The sequence below is a fragment of the Cucumis sativus genome, chromosome 2 (assembly GCF_000004075.3).
Source record: "Cucumis sativus cultivar 9930 chromosome 2, Cucumber_9930_V3, whole genome shotgun sequence".
NCBI lineage: Eukaryota > Viridiplantae > Streptophyta > Magnoliopsida > Cucurbitales > Cucurbitaceae > Cucumis > Cucumis sativus.
Window position 1 is genome coordinate 24,369,156 of NC_026656.2, and position 18,001 is coordinate 24,387,156.

The window sequence follows — 18,001 nt, forward strand, 5'->3', positions numbered from 1 at the left end:
TTTATATAATAATGATGTATTTATGAATAAAACTTTATGTCAAAACTTTGCATCTAAAATTACAAAACACATGATAAAAGAAAGTAAAATCTTTGAAGACCAAATGGTCAAGCAACAAAGACTTATTTTTTGGAAAATTTGTTTTGAAGGAAAGATCCACAGTATGGAAAGATGGAGAGAAAGCAAGCAATTAGGATGAAGCAGAGATGAAAGAATGCATTTTAGTGTGAAGGATGATGTTTCATCAAAGAATATGAGTGAACCTAAACATTAAAAGCATGAGTTTTCTACAAATACAGAAGCTACAAATTCAATATTTTGATAGAATTTAAAAGTAATGTTTGGTTTAAAATATTGAATAACCAAATTTCCTTCAATTATTAATAGTTCTCTGTCCTTCATGTCTCTTGCCAGCACACCCCAACATAATGGCTTCCAATTACATTTCCTTCCAAAATTTGGTCTACATTTCCCACTTCTTTCTCTAAATTTTTTTAATTAAACGTCAAATGACCAATATGCCCTCCCATAAATTACATGTTAAATTTTGAAAATTTTAACTTTCATATTTGGAAGAAAAAGAAAAGTTATATTTTATCCAAAAACAAAAAGATAGTTTTCCAATTAAAACAAACATTCATTCACATTACCAAACTTTCCACACCCAAAATAATAACAATTAATGTTTTATTTATTAAAATTTTATTTGCATTTTACCAAATCCTATCTACCTTCTTTCTTGGTTTCCCTCTGTTTCCTCCTCCGCGTAGTTAAAAAGTCCACCTTCCATCTCCATTGACAGAGAAAGCTCCAAGACTTTTTCCCCTTTCTCCCATTCCTTCCTTCACTTTCATCCTTTATTTTAATATTCATTAACCATATCCCAAATGGGTCTAACCCAAATCAATCCCCCATAGCTGTTTCTTAATTCTATTTATATATTTTTTTTAAAAAAAACAGAGCATCACACTCTGCCCACCTGAACCTTCTTCTGATCTTTCGTATTTCATGTTTTTTGTATATAAAATTATTTCAGAATGATACAATCTCATATGGTCAATTAGTGCTGTTAATCTTCCCCACAACTCACGACTAAGTCTTGTTTTTCTTCTTCTTCTTCTTCTTTTATTTATTTTGTTTTTTCTTCCCTTCAATCATGGCCTATTAGTGCTCATAGTCCTCCTCACGATCAATCCTCATTCTCTTTTTCTCTCCTTTCCCATTTTCTTCTCCATTCTCAATGGCCCAACAACTTTCTTCTTTCAAGTTTTAGCTTGCTGTGAAGTGGGTTCTGTTTGTTTTTGGCTAAGGAGCTAGGTATGTTTTTTTTCTTTAGATATTTCATCTTCTTAATTTCAGCTTCCTAAACGAATGGTTTAAAGGTGTTTTTGCATGTATGATTCTCGATGTTTTCACTTTCTTTTGTATTTTGATTATGTTTCTGTACTTCCCATTTGAAATTATCGTTCTTTCTTCCATTGTTTAGAGAATGTGGTATTGCTCTGTTCATTGACTCAGAACTCTGTTTCTCTTATTCTAAGGAGGGTTTTAAGTGCATTGATGATCTATGTTTTCTTTGATTGACAATTAGACTAAAAGAGTATTAGAAATTTAGTATAGTTTCATTCCCGAGTCTAATGAAATAGTCCACCTCAGTTTATCCAAACAGTGTATTCTTATGAATTATGTTTGATAATACTGTTTTTTTTTTTTTTTTTGTTCTGCAGTTGTTGGATATAACTTAATAACTTCATAATTGAGTTTGATTATGGCATCGAAGTCATTCAAACCGATCCGATCGAATTTGTCAACAGCTTCCGATGCATCGGAAGCACAGAAGCCTCCACTTCCACCAACAGTGACATTTGGACGAAGAACATCGTCGGGTCGGTATATTAGCTACTCAAGAGATGATCTTGATAGTGAGCTTGGGAGTGGTGATTTCATGAACTATACTGTACACATTCCTCCAACACCTGATAATCAACCAATGGATCCTTCAATTTCACAGAAGGTCGAAGAGCAATATGTATCGAATTCGCTATTTACTGGTGGGTTTAACAGCGTGACCCGAGCTCATTTGATGGACAAAGTGATTGAATCTGAAGCAATACATCCACAAATGGCTGGTACAAAAGGATCTAGATGTGCTATTCCTGGCTGTGATGCAAAGGTTATGAGTGATGAACGTGGAAATGACATTCTCCCATGTGAATGTGATTTCAAGATATGTCGAGATTGTTACGTCGATGCGGTTAAAACTGGAGGTGGAATTTGCCCCGGTTGTAAAGAACCGTATAAGAACACGGATCTAGATGAAATTGCTGTTGAACATGGAAGACCTCTTACACTTCCTCCACCAGCTACAATGTCAAAAATGGAGAGAAGATTGTCATTGATGAAGTCTACTAAATCTGCATTAATGAGAAGTCAAACTGGGGTTGGAGAATTTGATCACAATAGATGGTTGTTTGAGACTAGGGGAACTTATGGATATGGGAATGCTATATGGCCGAAGGACGAGGGATTCGAAAATGGGAACAGCGACGAAGTTGAGCCTATGGAATTCATGAATAAACCATGGCGACCCCTTACACGAAAACTGAAAATTCCTGCTGCTGTTTTGAGTCCATATAGGTATGCTCTCATTGACATTCTAACATTGTTATGTCTGTCACTGTTTTCATTTTGGATTTCTTCCCAACTTATTCTAGAATGATAAATTGATAACATTGTTTTGAAACAGGCTTTTGATCGCAGTTCGGATGGTTGTTCTTGGATTCTTCTTGGCTTGGAGAGTGAGTCATCCAAATACTGATGCATATTGGCTTTGGGCTATGTCAGTGGTTTGTGAAATTTGGTTTGCTTTTTCTTGGCTTCTTGATCAACTACCGAAGTTGTGTCCTATAAATAGAGCTACTGATCTTAATGTGTTGAAGGAGAAATTCGAAACACCGAGTCCAAGTAATCCTACTGGGAAATCTGATCTCCCAGGCATAGATATCTTTGTATCCACTGCAGATCCTGAAAAAGAACCACCTCTTGTTACTGCAAACACTATCCTCTCCATTTTAGCAGCTGACTACCCAGTTGAAAAGCTTGCTTGCTATGTTTCTGATGATGGAGGTGCACTTTTAACTTTTGAAGCTATGGCCGAAGCTGCAAGCTTTGCTAATATTTGGGTTCCATTTTGTCGAAAGCATGGCATTGAACCTCGTAATCCTGAGTCATATTTCAGTTTGAAAAGAGATCCATTCAAGAACAAAGTAAAGTCAGACTTTGTCAAGGATCGCAGACGTGTCAAGCGTGAGTATGATGAGTTCAAAGTTCGTATAAATGGACTTCCTGACTCTATTCGTCGCCGCTCGGATGCATATCATGCAAGAGAGGAAATCAAAGCTATGAAGGTTCAAAGACAGAACATTGGTGCTGATGAACCAATAGAAAGTGTGAAGATCTCTAAAGCAACATGGATGGCTGATGGAACCCATTGGCCAGGGACTTGGTTGCAACCATCATCTGAGCACTCAAAGGGTGACCATGCTGGTATAATACAGGTAACATCATTGAAAAGTTACTGCTTAAAATGAACTCAGAGATATTATTATTTTGGAATTTTGATTTCGTTTTTCCTGACATATCTATCATGTTTTGATATGCAGGTGATGTTGAAGCCACCTAGTGATGAACCTCTTCACGGAACAGTTGAAGACGAGAAGCTTCTTAACCTTTCTGAGGTTGATATTCGTCTTCCTTTGCTTGTTTATGTTTCTCGAGAGAAACGACCGGGGTATGATCACAACAAGAAGGCTGGGGCCATGAATGCTCTTGTTCGAGCGTCAGCTATCATGTCCAATGGTCCCTTCATTCTCAACCTTGATTGTGACCACTATATCTACAACTCTCAAGCAATGAGAGAAGGAATGTGCTTCATGATGGATCGTGGAGGTGATCGACTTTGCTATGTGCAGTTCCCACAAAGATTTGAGGGGATTGATCCTTCCGATCGATATGCAAATCACAACACCGTGTTCTTTGATGTTAATATGCGAGCTCTCGATGGACTTCAGGGACCAGTTTACGTGGGAACAGGATGCCTGTTTAGGAGGGTTGCCCTTTATGGATTTGATCCTCCTCGTTCGAAAGAGCATCAGGCTGGTTTTTGTAGCTGCTGCTGCGGGGGGCAACGAAAGAAGCATACATCAGTTGCAAGCAGCCCTGAAGAGAGCAGAGCTTTGAGAATGGGTGATTCTGATGATGAGGAAATGAATCTGTCTTTGTTTCCTAAAAGATTTGGTAACTCAACTTTCCTTATTGATTCAATCCCAGTTGCTGAGTATCAAGGGCGGCCCTTAGCAGATCATCCAGCCGTAAAAAACGGACGCCCACCAGGTGCTCTTACGATCCCCCGTGATCTTCTTGATGCTTCAACAGTGGCAGAGGCAATTAGTGTGATTTCTTGTTGGTATGAAGATAAAACAGAATGGGGTAACCGTGTCGGGTGGATTTATGGATCTGTTACTGAAGATGTGGTCACTGGATATAGGATGCATAATAGAGGTTGGAAATCAGTTTACTGTGTAACGAAACGAGATGCTTTCCGTGGCACAGCTCCGATCAACCTCACTGATAGGCTTCATCAAGTGCTTCGATGGGCTACAGGATCTGTCGAAATTTTCTTCTCCCGGAACAATGCCTTCCTTGCTAGTCCAAAAATGAAGGTTTTACAAAGAATAGCATACTTAAACGTTGGAATCTACCCTTTCACTTCAATCTTCCTCATTGTCTACTGCTTTCTACCAGCACTTTCCCTCTTCTCTGGCCAGTTCATCGTCCAAACACTTAATGTCACATTTCTTACTTACCTTCTAATCATTACCCTCACATTGTGTATGCTTGCTGTGCTCGAGATCCGATGGTCCGGTATTGAATTAGAAGAGTGGTGGAGGAATGAACAATTCTGGCTGATTGGTGGTACAAGTGCTCATCTGGCTGCTGTTCTTCAAGGTCTACTAAAAGTTGTTGCTGGCATTGAAATTTCATTTACCTTGACATCGAAATCCGCTGGTGACGACGTAGATGACGAGTTTGCTGATCTCTACATCGTCAAATGGACATCTCTAATGATACCACCAATCACCATCATGATCACAAACTTAATTGCAATAGCAGTCGGGTTTAGCCGAACAATATATAGCGTTATACCGCAATGGAGCCGGTTGATCGGAGGGGTTTTCTTCAGTTTTTGGGTACTGGCTCATCTCTACCCTTTCGCTAAAGGGCTGATGGGAAGAAGAGGAAGGACTCCTACCATTGTTTTTGTGTGGTCAGGTCTCATTGCTATCACCATTTCTCTTCTTTGGGTAGCCATTAGTCCTCCAGCAGGAACTAATCAAATTGGAGGTTCTTTCACATTCCCTTAAACACACAAATCCAATTCATTACTCTTTTTTTCTTTTTTTTTTTTCTCACTCAAAAATTCTTTTCTCTGTTCAATTCTTTCACTTTAATTCTCTCATAAATTGTACTTAGATTAGCTATACATTTTGTAATTTCTTGAGGATTCGCTATCAAATTTTATATACTCAGCCCTTTTTCCTTTTCATTTCACTTCCAATTTTCCCTTTTAATCTTAAGAATTTGAAATCTTTATTGTGTATCTCAAAATTTTAGATTAATTTCTTAATTAATGACTAATAATGCGATTTGAGTTATGCCGCGTTGGTTGTAAAGTTTATATTTAAAAAGAAATAAATATTCTATTTTAGAGGATGACTGCCTATATAAGTATATTAAAGATAAATAAGGTTTGAGATGTTAATTAAGTAATTAATGAAAAGAAAGATTAGGCAAATAAATTTTTTGTATTATTTTGAAAATGTGAACACATCCTAATCCTCCTCTATAGTATATAGGTATTAAATGCAAGAGAGAGAGAGGTGTAGGAGAATTGAAAATAAATGAGACAAAATCATGAGAATTCATTGTTATAATGAGAATGGAAGGATAGATGAGATGCTATAATTAATAATAAATATAGGAATGAAATATTAAATATTGACCAAAGAAATGAAAGAGTTGAAGGAAAAAGGCAGCTATTTAATACCTTTTAATTTATTGTTTATTTATATATTTATTTATTGGTAATGAAAAATGGTTATATATATATATATAGGAATTATCAAAACAAGAAGAAAGTGGCGTTTACGCCTCAAACTTGATCGTCAAATTTGTTCTAACAAACCCTAAACCCTTCTTCACCTTCCACGCCTTCTCCTTCTTATATATAACTCATTCTAAATATTCATAATAATTAAAATACTTTCTTTATTTCATTTTTCTATTCTCAAATTTCTTCAATTACCACTACATATAACGAATGAAAACGAATCATTCAATTCAATTTATATAAAACGATAATTTTTCAAACTACTCCTACAAATCTAAATTATATAAAAAAATCATGAAATTAAATAAAAGTAATGATTATTTTTAAATATAGTTAAAACCTAGGTTGATTTTTGTTATTTTATGTGAACTCGTGAACCAACCTAGGTTGGATCGGTTAATTGGATTTTTGGGTCATTGTGTTCGTTTTAACTACCCTAAACTCTATTCTTACATTTGTTTTAGTTTTCGTTTGATAATGATTTAGGCTTTGTTTAATAATTACTTAGTTTTTTCTAATTTAAAAATTAAGTATTTCTTTTTAATTTTCATGCCACCATGTTTATATTTAAGTGTAGGAGTTAAATTTTTAGCTAAATTTCTATCAAAATTAAAATCAAATGATTATTAAATGGAGTTATAGTTATTAAAAAATTAATATTGAAAATCATATTTATTAGCTCAACTAAAATCAAACAAAATACTTAGGAAAAACTATCTTTTAGTCATAAGTTTGGATAAATATGTACTTTTGATCGGTGAATTTTAAAAGTGGATATTTTTAGTTCATAGGTTTATAAGAATAAAATCATTTCGTTCTTAAGTTTTCAAAATGTACCTTTTTATTCATTGAATTTTAAAAAACATGTTTATAAGGTCATAAAAGTATTATAGGTTTGTTTTTTAAGATAAATATATGTTATTTAAAATTAGAAAAGGTAGTTTTAGAAAACATACTATATTCATAAGTTATTATTCTAATTTAAAATATTATATAATTATTTAAAGTAAATGTATAAAGTTATTTATTTTAAAAATCTCAAGAATTATAAATGAGCATTTTAAAATTTCGAAGACTAAATGAGTATATTCTTTTAAATTTGGGAACTAAAAAATATTTTTTAAAATAATATAGGGACCAAACACACATTCATCAACATTAGGGACTGGAAAGGTAATTTTTCTGAATAATTATCAAGCATATTGATGCCAAATTTTAACTAAAGAAAAACGCACATAACCTTCACATGACACCAACGTTAAATTTGTAATTTAAGGGAGAGGTGACCTGCAAAAACAAAGAAAAAAAAAACTCAAATGCCTAAATAAGTAAGAAGTTAGAAATCTAAGTTACATCATATAGAACTCAAATGTCTAACTAAAATTAGGGTGCGAGTTTCCTAATCCTAGATGAGATAGGTTATCTCTCAAGTTGAATGGGCCAATGTGTGCTAAATAGAAGAGGTAACCTTTCTCTCGACCAAGGGTCTTCATTAGACACATATTGGACTACAAGCATGACTACAAATTGGGGGTATTAGTAAAATATGCTCAATTCGACATTTTTCATGGGTCAACCTCGGTCGCTGGCTTAATCCTGACCAGTTCCTTTTTTCTAGGTCCACCTTAATTTTTAATTATCTTTTTCGATTCATATAATTCTGATTTTTTTTGTTTAAAAATGTCAATTATAACTAAGTATAAAAATTAGAATTAGGGAAGTAGGCACATTGAGAACGTATTGAAGGAAAGGAGTAGGTATAAAAGTGATATATAAAATTAATTTAAAAGCTCATGATTGTTTACCACATCATTGTCATATATAATCAAAACAATTTGATGGTGGGCATGGCATTGAATTAGCTCCCATCTTATACCTTTGTGCCATTTTTGTCATGAAGGTGTTGTGTAAAGACATTATTTTATAACTCAAGCCAAAACATGAAAGAAAATTACCAACTCAAACCTATTCCATCAATATCTAGAAAAAGGTAGCCCATGTGATCATATGAAAATTGATCGATATGCTCCATTTTGCTTTTAAATAATTTTAGAGATAAATGAGAATATAAAGAAAGAAAGAAAGAACAAGAAGGAATTGTTTGAAAAGAAAATATGAAGTGCACATGAACTAATTTTAGATCTTAAAAGACAAAAGTTTGTTTTGTTTATTTATATAATATTTTAAACAATGTGAATTGCATAGATCTATCCCCAAACAAATAATTGAGTGATCATTTCTTTGTATTAAAGAAAAAAAGGAGACAAAATCAATCTACCTCAATTCATACTTCATACTTATTCTATTATCAACTAATTCAAACCTTATGTTTTGATTCATTCCATCCACATATTCTAAAAAGCAACCCTCCTAATTGCATTTTCTCCCTTAAGTAATTATGTTTTCAATTTTCTATATTATATATTTCAAATTTTAAAAAAATAAAGTTGACTACAATCTTCTACAAAATGTAGGGTGAACATGATAAACTAAATATCGAGCCGAGAATCAAAGTTGGTCAGTTAGTGTGATCCGTTTGAGAAAAATTTTAAATTATTTTAAAAAATTAAATCTACCGACCGACTTTTTCTCCTCTGCAGTTGAGGTCGGTTTGAATATTTTCTAAAATGACCATAGTTGGTTTGATTAAAAAATCAACTCTGACCTATTGATGCCGTATTAAAAACAAATAAAAACAAGGGTAAACTTATCCTCCCAATTTTTTTTTTTTTATGGCATATCAATTTAAATTCTAAATGAGCATTTGTATCTAATTAATCCCTTAACTTTCATAAATGTATTAATTTGTTGGTATCAACTGTATCATATAAAATTTATACCTTTTGTAACGCTTAAGCCTAAGATTCAAATCAGGATTTGGAATTACCATACATTTGAAAAAAAAATATTTGTTCAAGTTTTCACAAGCTTAAAATTGTATCTCCTAAACTCTAATTTTTTCTTAAACAATATTAGATGGAAGAAAATTAATTAAAGTTAGAATATGATGTAAATGATTTGTTCAGTGTCTTTAAAAAAATTAAAAAAATTAAAAAAAAATTTGAGTCATAAATAAACCTTTCTTTTCTTTAGCTAAGAATATACTTTTACCAAACAAACCTTTCATCTCTCTATCAATAAAAGTTGTTAAACTTTGTTTCGTTCTATTCAAAATCATATTTTTATTTTATTCTTTCCATTAACATCATGATAAAGGATTTAGTCAAAATACATCGATTTTATTATTAATTGAAAATGAAATATTTATAAATATAACAAAATATCATCGATAAATACTGATAAATAGGGTTGACAACGAGAACGGAGTGAGATGAAGACCCATTGTAGGGAATTTCCATTCCATCCACCACATTGCCTCGAGTAGGAGAATCCCGTTCAAGGATCATATTCCTTCATAAAGAAATTCGACTTCATTCTAAAATAAATTTAAATTAATAATCAAAATATTTTAATAGTTTTTATTTAGAGTTTAATAAAAAAGTTTATCAATTTAAACTCCTCATTTATAGATATTTTCTCCACGAGTAACTTAACTTAACTGATTAACTCTAATAGTTCTTTTTAATTTACCTTCAAAATTGTTTAGATTTATGTTCTTAGTCGTGACACTGATATTCAAACTTGAGTAAGTGTTATTTATGATTATTATAATTGAATATATAAATTTTAAAGACATAATTAGATTTTTTTCTTTAAATTTGGAAACTAAAAACAGATACTATATGTAAGAAAAAAAGAGAAGCAAATACCACATTGAAAGATGAATACACCAAGCTCCTAATTATTTAACAAGCAGAAATGCTAACTCAATATTATGTGTGTATATATATACACACATTAGAAATGCTAAGTACTGCATATGTGTGAGTGTGGTGTGGGTGAATTTTGACCCAACAAAATAAAGTGAAAAATGAGAGATGAGATGAAATAAAATAAAATAAAATAAATCAAGATAATATAAAATAAAATTCGAGTAAATTTATAGTCTAGATTGATACAATACTTATATTATCGAGCATGTTTTAATTACCATACATTTTTTTTTTATATAAAAGATACTATTCATTCTTTCGTACACCATTAATGGATTTTTAAAAAAATATATTAAATGGATACTTTAATTAGATGTTTTCCTTTGGAATAAATCTTAGACCCATTTTAGTTCTAATACTCTTAGCTGTTGTCCTCTTTCAACTTTGTATTTTAGCACTAAAATGTTTTGGAAAAAACCTAACATATGTTTTATATCCAATAAAATAAAAATCTGGTAATGCTTAATAAAGTGTTTGAATTTATCAAATGAGTCTAGGTTAATTTGGGTGTGTCTACACTAATTAACACATAATATGCTTTTTTACGAGATAAAAAAGTTTAAATTCTAAAAACTAGATGACTATTGAACTAAGATTACATGTATCGATCTATAATAATAAAAATTGGTATAATCATAACAAAATGTTACTAGATTAACGATAATTCAATTATTTTTTATTAGGATTTTTTATAAAACATGGTGAAAAATTAAAATGATGTAAGTCCCTTCTTGAAACTAAATTACATTTTTTTTTAATTATTTACAACCATTGATATTCCTAAATTGTGAATTATTAAACACTCTGATGCCAAAAAAAGAAAAAAGAAAAAAAAGAAAAAAGAAAAAAAGAAAAGAAAAGAAAAGAGAAGAAAAGAGAAGAAAAGAAAAGAAAAGAAATTGAATAAATTGGCGCATTCCACTCCATCCTGTCCGGGTTAAAACGCAAGAAACAAAAGGTCGCATACTTCCATTGTAATTGAAATCTCTCTATTATTATAATCAAAGTTGAAAAACGCAACAAAGAGAAATTTTTGTTTTCCTTTTCTTTCCATGAAAATGCTTCAATCTTATTTCTGAAGCAACCCAAATGACAGAAGGGTAGCTATACATTGGAACCGGTAAAGAAACGCCGGCTACTCTCTTCATCATCTACTCTGCTGACTTCCTCCAAACTCATTCTCTCCAACTTTTCTCTCCTTTTTTTTTTTTTTTTTTCTTTTGTAAAACCCCCATTAAAGTTTCATTTGTTTTCAAGGGATAAATTTAATCCAAAAAAGCTTCTGTAATCATGATTTATTAGTGTTGCCCCTCATGCTTGTGACCCAGTTCCCTTCTCTCTCTCTTCTTCTCTTTCTCTTTGCATCTTCCTTCATCCTTTCTTCTTTTTACTTCGTTTGGAAGGAGGGGTTCTTGATTTGAATTTGATTTTCTTCATCATCCGCGGACGCACCCCAGCTGCTCAATCTTTGGTTTTTAGCTAGTAGACAGAGTTGAAGGTGTGAGTTTATCTATTTTTTTTTTTTTTTTTTTTTTCATTTTGGGCTGCTGAACTTGAGTTAATGCAGAAGTAGGGTAAGAGTTCTCTGATGGGTTTTCTCCTTTTTCCCGTGTTTCTAATCTTTTCGTTTTAAAAGGCTAGATGGGTGCTTGATTTGTTTGATAATCGGCCATTTCTTCTCTTGGAATCTTTGTTTAAAGGGCTTTTGGGATTCCTGTGGGAATTTCTGTTTTCTTTTTAAACCCTTTTTCCGAGCTTTCATAAGCTTTCAATAGATCGATCGATGATCTACTTTTACTGTGATGGGGGTATCTTTGTTCTCATTCTCATTTTGACTAGTTGCGTATTACTAACTAGGTTGCAGCTTAGTGGATTATGACTTTCGTTATGGAGGAAAGTGATTTCCTGTTTGTGATTGTGATTGTTGAAATTTAGGATCTTACACATGGTGCTGATGGATTCTTGATTCGGATTTGCTTTATTGTATTTTACATTTGCAGATTCTCTGGGAAGAAGCGTGTTTACTGTTTGGTTATGGCGTCTAAGTCATTTAAGCTGACTCGTTCAAATCTATCATCAACTTCTGATGTGTCTGATGCACAGAAGCAGCCAATGCCGCAGACTGTAACTTTTGCTCGAAGAACTTCGTCTGGTCGGTATGTTAGCTATTCGAGGGATGATCTTGATAGTGAACTTGGGAGTGGTGACTTTACAAACTACACAGTGCATATACCACCAACACCTGACAATCAGCCGATGGATCCATCCATCTCACAGAAGGTTGAAGAGCAATACGTCTCGAATTCCCTCTTTACAGGAGGATTTAATAGCGTGACACGAGCTCATCTTATGGATAAGGTAATTGAATCTGAAGCAACCCATCCTCAAATGGCTGGCATTAAAGGATCTTCCTGTCAAGTACCAGGGTGTGATGCAAAAGTTATGAGCGATGAACGTGGTAATGACATTCTCCCCTGTGAGTGCGATTTCAAGATATGTCGAGATTGCTATGTGGATGAAGTTAAATCAGGGAATGGGATCTGCCCTGGTTGCAAGGAGCCATATAAGAACAAAGATATCGATGAAGCAACTGCTGAACATGGGCGTCCCCTGCCACTCCCTCCCACACGCACAATGTCAAAGGGCGAGAGAAGATTGTCATTAATGAAATCAACAAAGTCCATGATGGTGAGGAGTCAAACTGGAGTTGGAGATTTTGATCATAATAGGTGGCTTTTTGAAACAAAGGGTACTTATGGGTATGGAAATGCGATATGGCCAAAGGATGGGGTTACAGGAAATGGAAGTGATAAAGATGATGAGCCTGGTGAGCCAAAAGAATTTATGAACAAACCTTGGAGGCCATTGACACGGAAGCTTAAAATTCGTGCTGCTGTTCTCAGCCCGTATAGGTATCTGTTTCTCTACTGCTTGCTCTTTTATTTTTACTCTTTATATCTGAAGCGTAAGCTTTTGAACAGAGAATGAAGTCAAAGAAGCTATATGGTTTGAATTAGTAGGTACTTGTACGTGGTTTTAATATTGTTACACTGATAGTACTTCAGGTAACAAGTAGCTTTATAGCTAATCACCTGATTCTCTGCCACAGGATGAAGAAGTTGCAATATGGTAGATGTTTTCTTCCATGTGTATCGGTTAACCGTCACTAGACAGAGACCGCCCACTTTAGTTTGATTCACTTTATGATTTGAATTGTGCTTTTGGTCCTCAAGGAATTTTTATATTCCAATTTAATCTTAAGTGTAATTTTTTTTTAACTTTCGTATTTGTTATTTCATTCCTGTTGTGACTGATTAACTTTGTTTTGCAATACCTTTCCTCACAGGCTTCTAATTCTTGTTCGCATGGTTGTTCTTGGATTTTTTTTGGCTTGGAGGGTTCGGCATCCAAACACAGATGCATATTGGTTGTGGGCAATGTCAGTTGTATGTGAACTATGGTTTGCTTTTTCTTGGCTTCTCGATCAATTGCCCAAGCTTTGTCCTGTTAATCGGGCCACAGATCTTAATGTTCTGAAGGATAAGTTTGAAACACCTAGCCCTAGTAATCCTACTGGGAAATCTGATCTTCCAGGAATAGATGTCTTTGTTTCTACTGCAGACCCAGAAAAAGAGCCTCCTCTTGTCACTGCAAACACAATCTTGTCAATTTTAGCTGCCGACTATCCTGTTGAAAAGCTTGCTTGCTATGTTTCAGATGACGGAGGTGCACTTCTAACCTTTGAGGCCATGGCAGAAGCAGCAAGTTTTGCTAACACATGGGTTCCTTTCTGTCGAAAACACGATATTGAACCGAGGAATCCCGAGTCTTACTTCAATCTGAAGAGAGATCCATTCAAGAATAAAGTGCGATCGGATTTTGTCAAGGATCGGAGACGTGTGAAACGTGAATACGATGAATTCAAAGTTCGCATAAATGGACTTCCTGATTCTATTCGTCGTCGATCTGATGCCTATCATGCAAGGGAGGAAATCAAAGCTATGAAGCGTCAGAGGCAAAATGTTGGTGACAATGAACCTCTAGAGACTATAAAGATCCCTAAAGCAACATGGATGGCTGATGGAACCCATTGGCCTGGAACTTGGATGCAACCTTCTGCCGAGCACTCCAAGGGTGACCATGCTGGTATAATACAGGTACTTATCACAGTCATTACAATATTATTTTCCACCTGCTTGCTGATTATTCCATCAGTGGTCCATGATGCTTTGACAATATAATTTTGTAACATTATATATATATTAAAAAAAAACATTGTCACAAAATTCAAAATGAAATATCAGACGTTGTCCCAGTACAAAAGCCAAGGAAATTATATTGTGAAAGGCCCCACAACTGATATCCATGAAAGAGAAAATTACGAAAATAAATTTGGTGAACAACTCTCATTACAAGCTGGGAGACAGTCTATGAGATTTCATTTATATAATGATAAAAACCTGGATGGTAAATGAAAAGTGATTATGGTTCTGTTCACCCTTCTTGAAAAGGATGCATCATCAGGGTGGGCTGGACAGATTCATGTCTTTATTTATAAATAATGAGTTTTCTAAGAGCTAAAAACCAGCAAGTAAAGACAGAGACAAAAAAAAAAGAACTTTCTTTTTAAAAATGTAGTTGTAGCTTCTTATGTTCATCTGGACTCATGCATATTAGATATGTTTCTAGACCTTATTTTTTTGTTGAAAGAAGCAGTTGAGAAGAGGGAAGGGTATTTTAGAGGCTTCCTAATATTCACTTATTTGTAGGTGATGCTTAAACCTCCAAGTGATGAACCGCTACATGGAACTGCTGATGAAACTAAACTACTTGACCTATCAGATGTTGATATCCGTCTTCCTCTACTTGTTTATGTTTCTCGAGAAAAACGTCCTGGCTACGATCATAACAAAAAAGCAGGGGCCATGAATGCTCTAGTTCGTGCATCAGCTATTATGTCAAATGGGCCATTTATCCTCAATCTTGATTGTGACCATTATATATACAACTCTCAGGCAATGAGAGAGGGAATGTGTTTCATGATGGACCGTGGAGGTGATCGTATTTGTTATGTTCAGTTCCCTCAAAGGTTTGAGGGCATTGATCCTTCAGATCGATATGCCAATCACAACACTGTGTTCTTTGACGTTAACATGCGAGCCCTTGATGGACTTCAAGGTCCAGTATATGTTGGAACAGGATGTCTCTTTAGAAGGATTGCTCTTTATGGTTTTGACCCTCATAGATCTAAAGAGCAGCACCCTGGTTGTTGTAGCTGCTGCTTTGGTAAGCGTAAAAGACATGCATCGATTTCAAATAACCCCGAAGAGCATCGTGGCCTAAGAATGGGTGACTCTGATGATGAAGAGATGGACTTATCCTTGTTCCCAAAAAGGTTTGGAAATTCTGCGTTTCTTGTTGATTCGATTCCAATTGCTGAGTTTCAAGGACGCCCATTAGCTGATCATCCAGCTGTGAAGTATGGACGTCCTCCTGGTGCTCTTACCATTCCTCGTGAGCTTCTGGATGCATCAACTGTTGCAGAGGCGATCAGTGTCATTTCTTGTTGGTATGAAGACAAGACCGAATGGGGCCAACGGGTTGGCTGGATTTATGGATCTGTCACAGAAGATGTGGTCACTGGGTACAGGATGCATAATAGGGGTTGGAAGTCCATTTACTGTGTGACTAAACGCGATGCTTTTCGTGGAACTGCACCGATCAATCTCACTGATAGGCTGCATCAAGTTCTCCGGTGGGCTACCGGGTCAGTGGAGATTTTCTTCTCTAGAAATAATGCACTATTGGCTAGTCCAAGAATGAAGATTTTGCAAAGAATAGCCTACCTTAACGTTGGAATATACCCTTTCACTTCCATCTTCCTCATAGTCTACTGTTTCCTCCCTGCACTTTCCCTATTTTCGGGGCAATTTATAGTTCAGACTCTCAATGTCACTTTCCTCACCTACCTTTTGGTCATCACCATCACTCTATGCCTGCTTGCTGTTCTTGAAATTAAATGGTCTGGCATTGAATTAGAAGAGTGGTGGAGAAATGAGCAGTTTTGGTTGATTGGAGGCACCAGTGCTCATCTTGCTGCTGTGCTTCAAGGTTTGCTAAAAGTCATTGCTGGGATTGAAATTTCTTTCACCTTGACATCCAAATCAGGGGGTGATGATGTAGATGACGAATTTGCGGATCTCTACATCGTGAAGTGGACCTCCCTCATGATTCCACCTATCACAATCATGATGATCAACCTAATCGCCATTGCGGTTGGGGTCAGTCGCACAATCTACAGTACAATTCCACAATGGAGTCGCTTGATAGGTGGCGTTTTCTTCAGTTTCTGGGTTCTTGCTCATCTCTACCCCTTTGCCAAGGGGCTCATGGGAAGAAGAGGAAGAACACCGACCATTGTTTTCGTGTGGTCAGGACTTCTTGCCATCACTATCTCCCTCCTCTGGGTGGCCATTAGCCCCCCAGGTGATACAAATCAAATCGGAGGTTCTTTCTCTTTTCCTTGAATGCTGATTGTTTCTTCATTGAGTTGGAAATCATGTCCCAAGGCCATTGTCTTGGGGCACTTTTGTTTTTTCATCACTGTAATAGAGGACAGTTAGAATTGTATTGAGAATAGGAACACATCATTTCTTCATATGTAAGCATGTAGGTTATCTACAGCTTCTTATTTTGTGATCATGTTATTATTTTTAGACTACAACATAGAGGGGTCTATAATAGTATTGAGCAAGAATGTAAGCCCTAACATTATAGGGACGAACATTTTTTAGAAACTACCTTACTCCCCGTTACTCAACAAGTTAATTTACATTCAGATTTTTTATTTTAACCCCCCATCGATTTCGTGTGGAGAATTACCTTACCATGATGTCTTGGTATAAAGAAATAGTATGGTACATTTGAAGATTGAATACAAATTTGTGTGCATGTTCCTCACAAATTCAGAATTAATTGATTTCTTAGTGGATTTTTAGACTTCCAATTCTGTAAATTTGTAATTCTTTAATAAAAATGTGGCGTAATTAAAAGTTGTGTTTGGTTTAACTAAGTTTACAGCTTTTGAAAAAATAGTTTACCAAAAGAAGTTGATTTAGGATAAATAAATGAAGTCAATGTTTAGAAAAATGATTTTTAGTATTTAGTGTTTAATAACTCGTTAATTTGTTACTTCCTAAAATTACTAAAATGTTTTCAAAAGCCATTTACTTTGATTCTACTGTATTGTCGTGGATGCCAGAATTGAGCATGATAGATTGTCGATTGAACCAAGATCGATTGTGGCTTGGTCGGTCTTGTATAAGAGAAATCGATTAGTATTGGTTTGAAAAAGTTTAAAATTAAAAATGCTTCAAAAGATATTTCTAAGAGTTAAATGGATGGACGGATAAAAGTAATAGACTTTTTCTCCTTTGACGGTGGAGGTTTGTTTGAATATTTACTAAAGCTATTATAGTTGTTCTATCACAATTTGATTGAAAAACTGACTTTGACCAATCAATATGCATCCCTAGCGGCTATCATCACATTTGATGGCTAACTTCCGTGATCTCTATCACTAACTTTAGTGAGAATCACTCCATATTACTATCTTCTCCAATCACTCCATATTACTATCTTCTGCAATCATTATTGATTCCATAACAAAAATAATTGAATGTGAGTGGGTGTTTTCAATGATTTTTTACTATGTTTATTGAAAAATTCCTATATTTATGGATCAATAAAGTATTTATTATTAGTAAGTGCTTGAAATATTGTGAAATGTGTCAATCTAACCATAACTAAACTCTTTGGTATATACTTAAAAGATTCTCTATTTCCTTTTAAAATAAAAGGTCAAATGCATGTAATCTAAATTTGAAAATGTGAATTAAGTTATAATATTTCAAATGTCAATTTCATGTAAATATATTTATTAACTTAAGCAATCTACTTTCTTTTGGTCAATGAATACATTGCTAATTCAATATCAAAT

The 18,001-nt window shown here is 34.4% G+C and overlaps 2 protein-coding genes across 4 annotated transcripts; both read left to right on the forward strand.

Moving 5' to 3' along the window:
• Positions 1 to 816: 816 nt before the first annotated feature.
• LOC101222423 (cellulose synthase-like protein D3) lies at positions 817 to 5,610 on the forward strand. Its single transcript, XM_004148054.3, has 4 exons — positions 817 to 1,317; positions 1,728 to 2,637; positions 2,747 to 3,557; positions 3,663 to 5,610. Exons 2-4 carry the CDS (start codon positions 1,769 to 1,771, stop codon positions 5,421 to 5,423), a joined length of 3,441 nt encoding a protein of 1,146 aa, XP_004148102.1. The 5' UTR covers positions 817 to 1,317; positions 1,728 to 1,768; the 3' UTR covers positions 5,424 to 5,610.
• A 5,247-nt stretch (positions 5,611 to 10,857) lies between these two features.
• LOC101221949 (cellulose synthase-like protein D3) lies at positions 10,858 to 16,855 on the forward strand. 3 transcript variants are annotated; one of them, XM_031880730.1, is made up of 4 exons: positions 10,858 to 10,960; positions 12,003 to 12,914; positions 13,349 to 14,159; positions 14,772 to 16,855. In XM_031880730.1, the coding sequence occupies exons 2-4, from the start codon at positions 12,037 to 12,039 to the stop codon at positions 16,527 to 16,529; spliced, it is 3,447 nt and encodes a 1,148-aa protein (XP_031736590.1). In that variant the 5' UTR covers positions 10,858 to 10,960; positions 12,003 to 12,036; the 3' UTR covers positions 16,530 to 16,855. The 3 variants fall into 3 exon arrangements, with proteins under 3 accessions (XP_031736590.1, XP_011650065.1, XP_011650066.1); XM_011651763.2 differs by lacking the exon at positions 10,858 to 10,960 and adding an exon at positions 10,967 to 11,500; XM_011651764.2 differs by lacking the exon at positions 10,858 to 10,960 and adding an exon at positions 10,967 to 11,122.
• The last annotated feature ends 1,146 nt before the right edge of the window (positions 16,856 to 18,001 follow it).

Excerpts from the sequence above, each read along its gene's own strand:
- LOC101222423 (XM_004148054.3), top strand. The coding sequence starts at position 1,769 with ATGGCATCGAAGTCATTCAAACCGATCCGATCGAATTTGTCAACAGCT. Across the intron at positions 2,638-2,746 it reads GCTGTTTTGAGTCCATATAG|GCTTTTGATCGCAGTTCGGA; the intron begins GTATGCTCTCAT and ends GTTTTGAAACAG. Across the intron at positions 3,558-3,662 it reads ACCATGCTGGTATAATACAG|GTGATGTTGAAGCCACCTAG; the intron begins GTAACATCATTG and ends TTTGATATGCAG.
- LOC101221949 (XM_031880730.1), top strand. The coding sequence starts at position 12,037 with ATGGCGTCTAAGTCATTTAAGCTGACTCGTTCAAATCTATCATCAACT. Across the intron at positions 12,915-13,348 it reads GCTGTTCTCAGCCCGTATAG|GCTTCTAATTCTTGTTCGCA; the intron begins GTATCTGTTTCT and ends CTTTCCTCACAG. Across the intron at positions 14,160-14,771 it reads ACCATGCTGGTATAATACAG|GTGATGCTTAAACCTCCAAG; the intron begins GTACTTATCACA and ends ACTTATTTGTAG.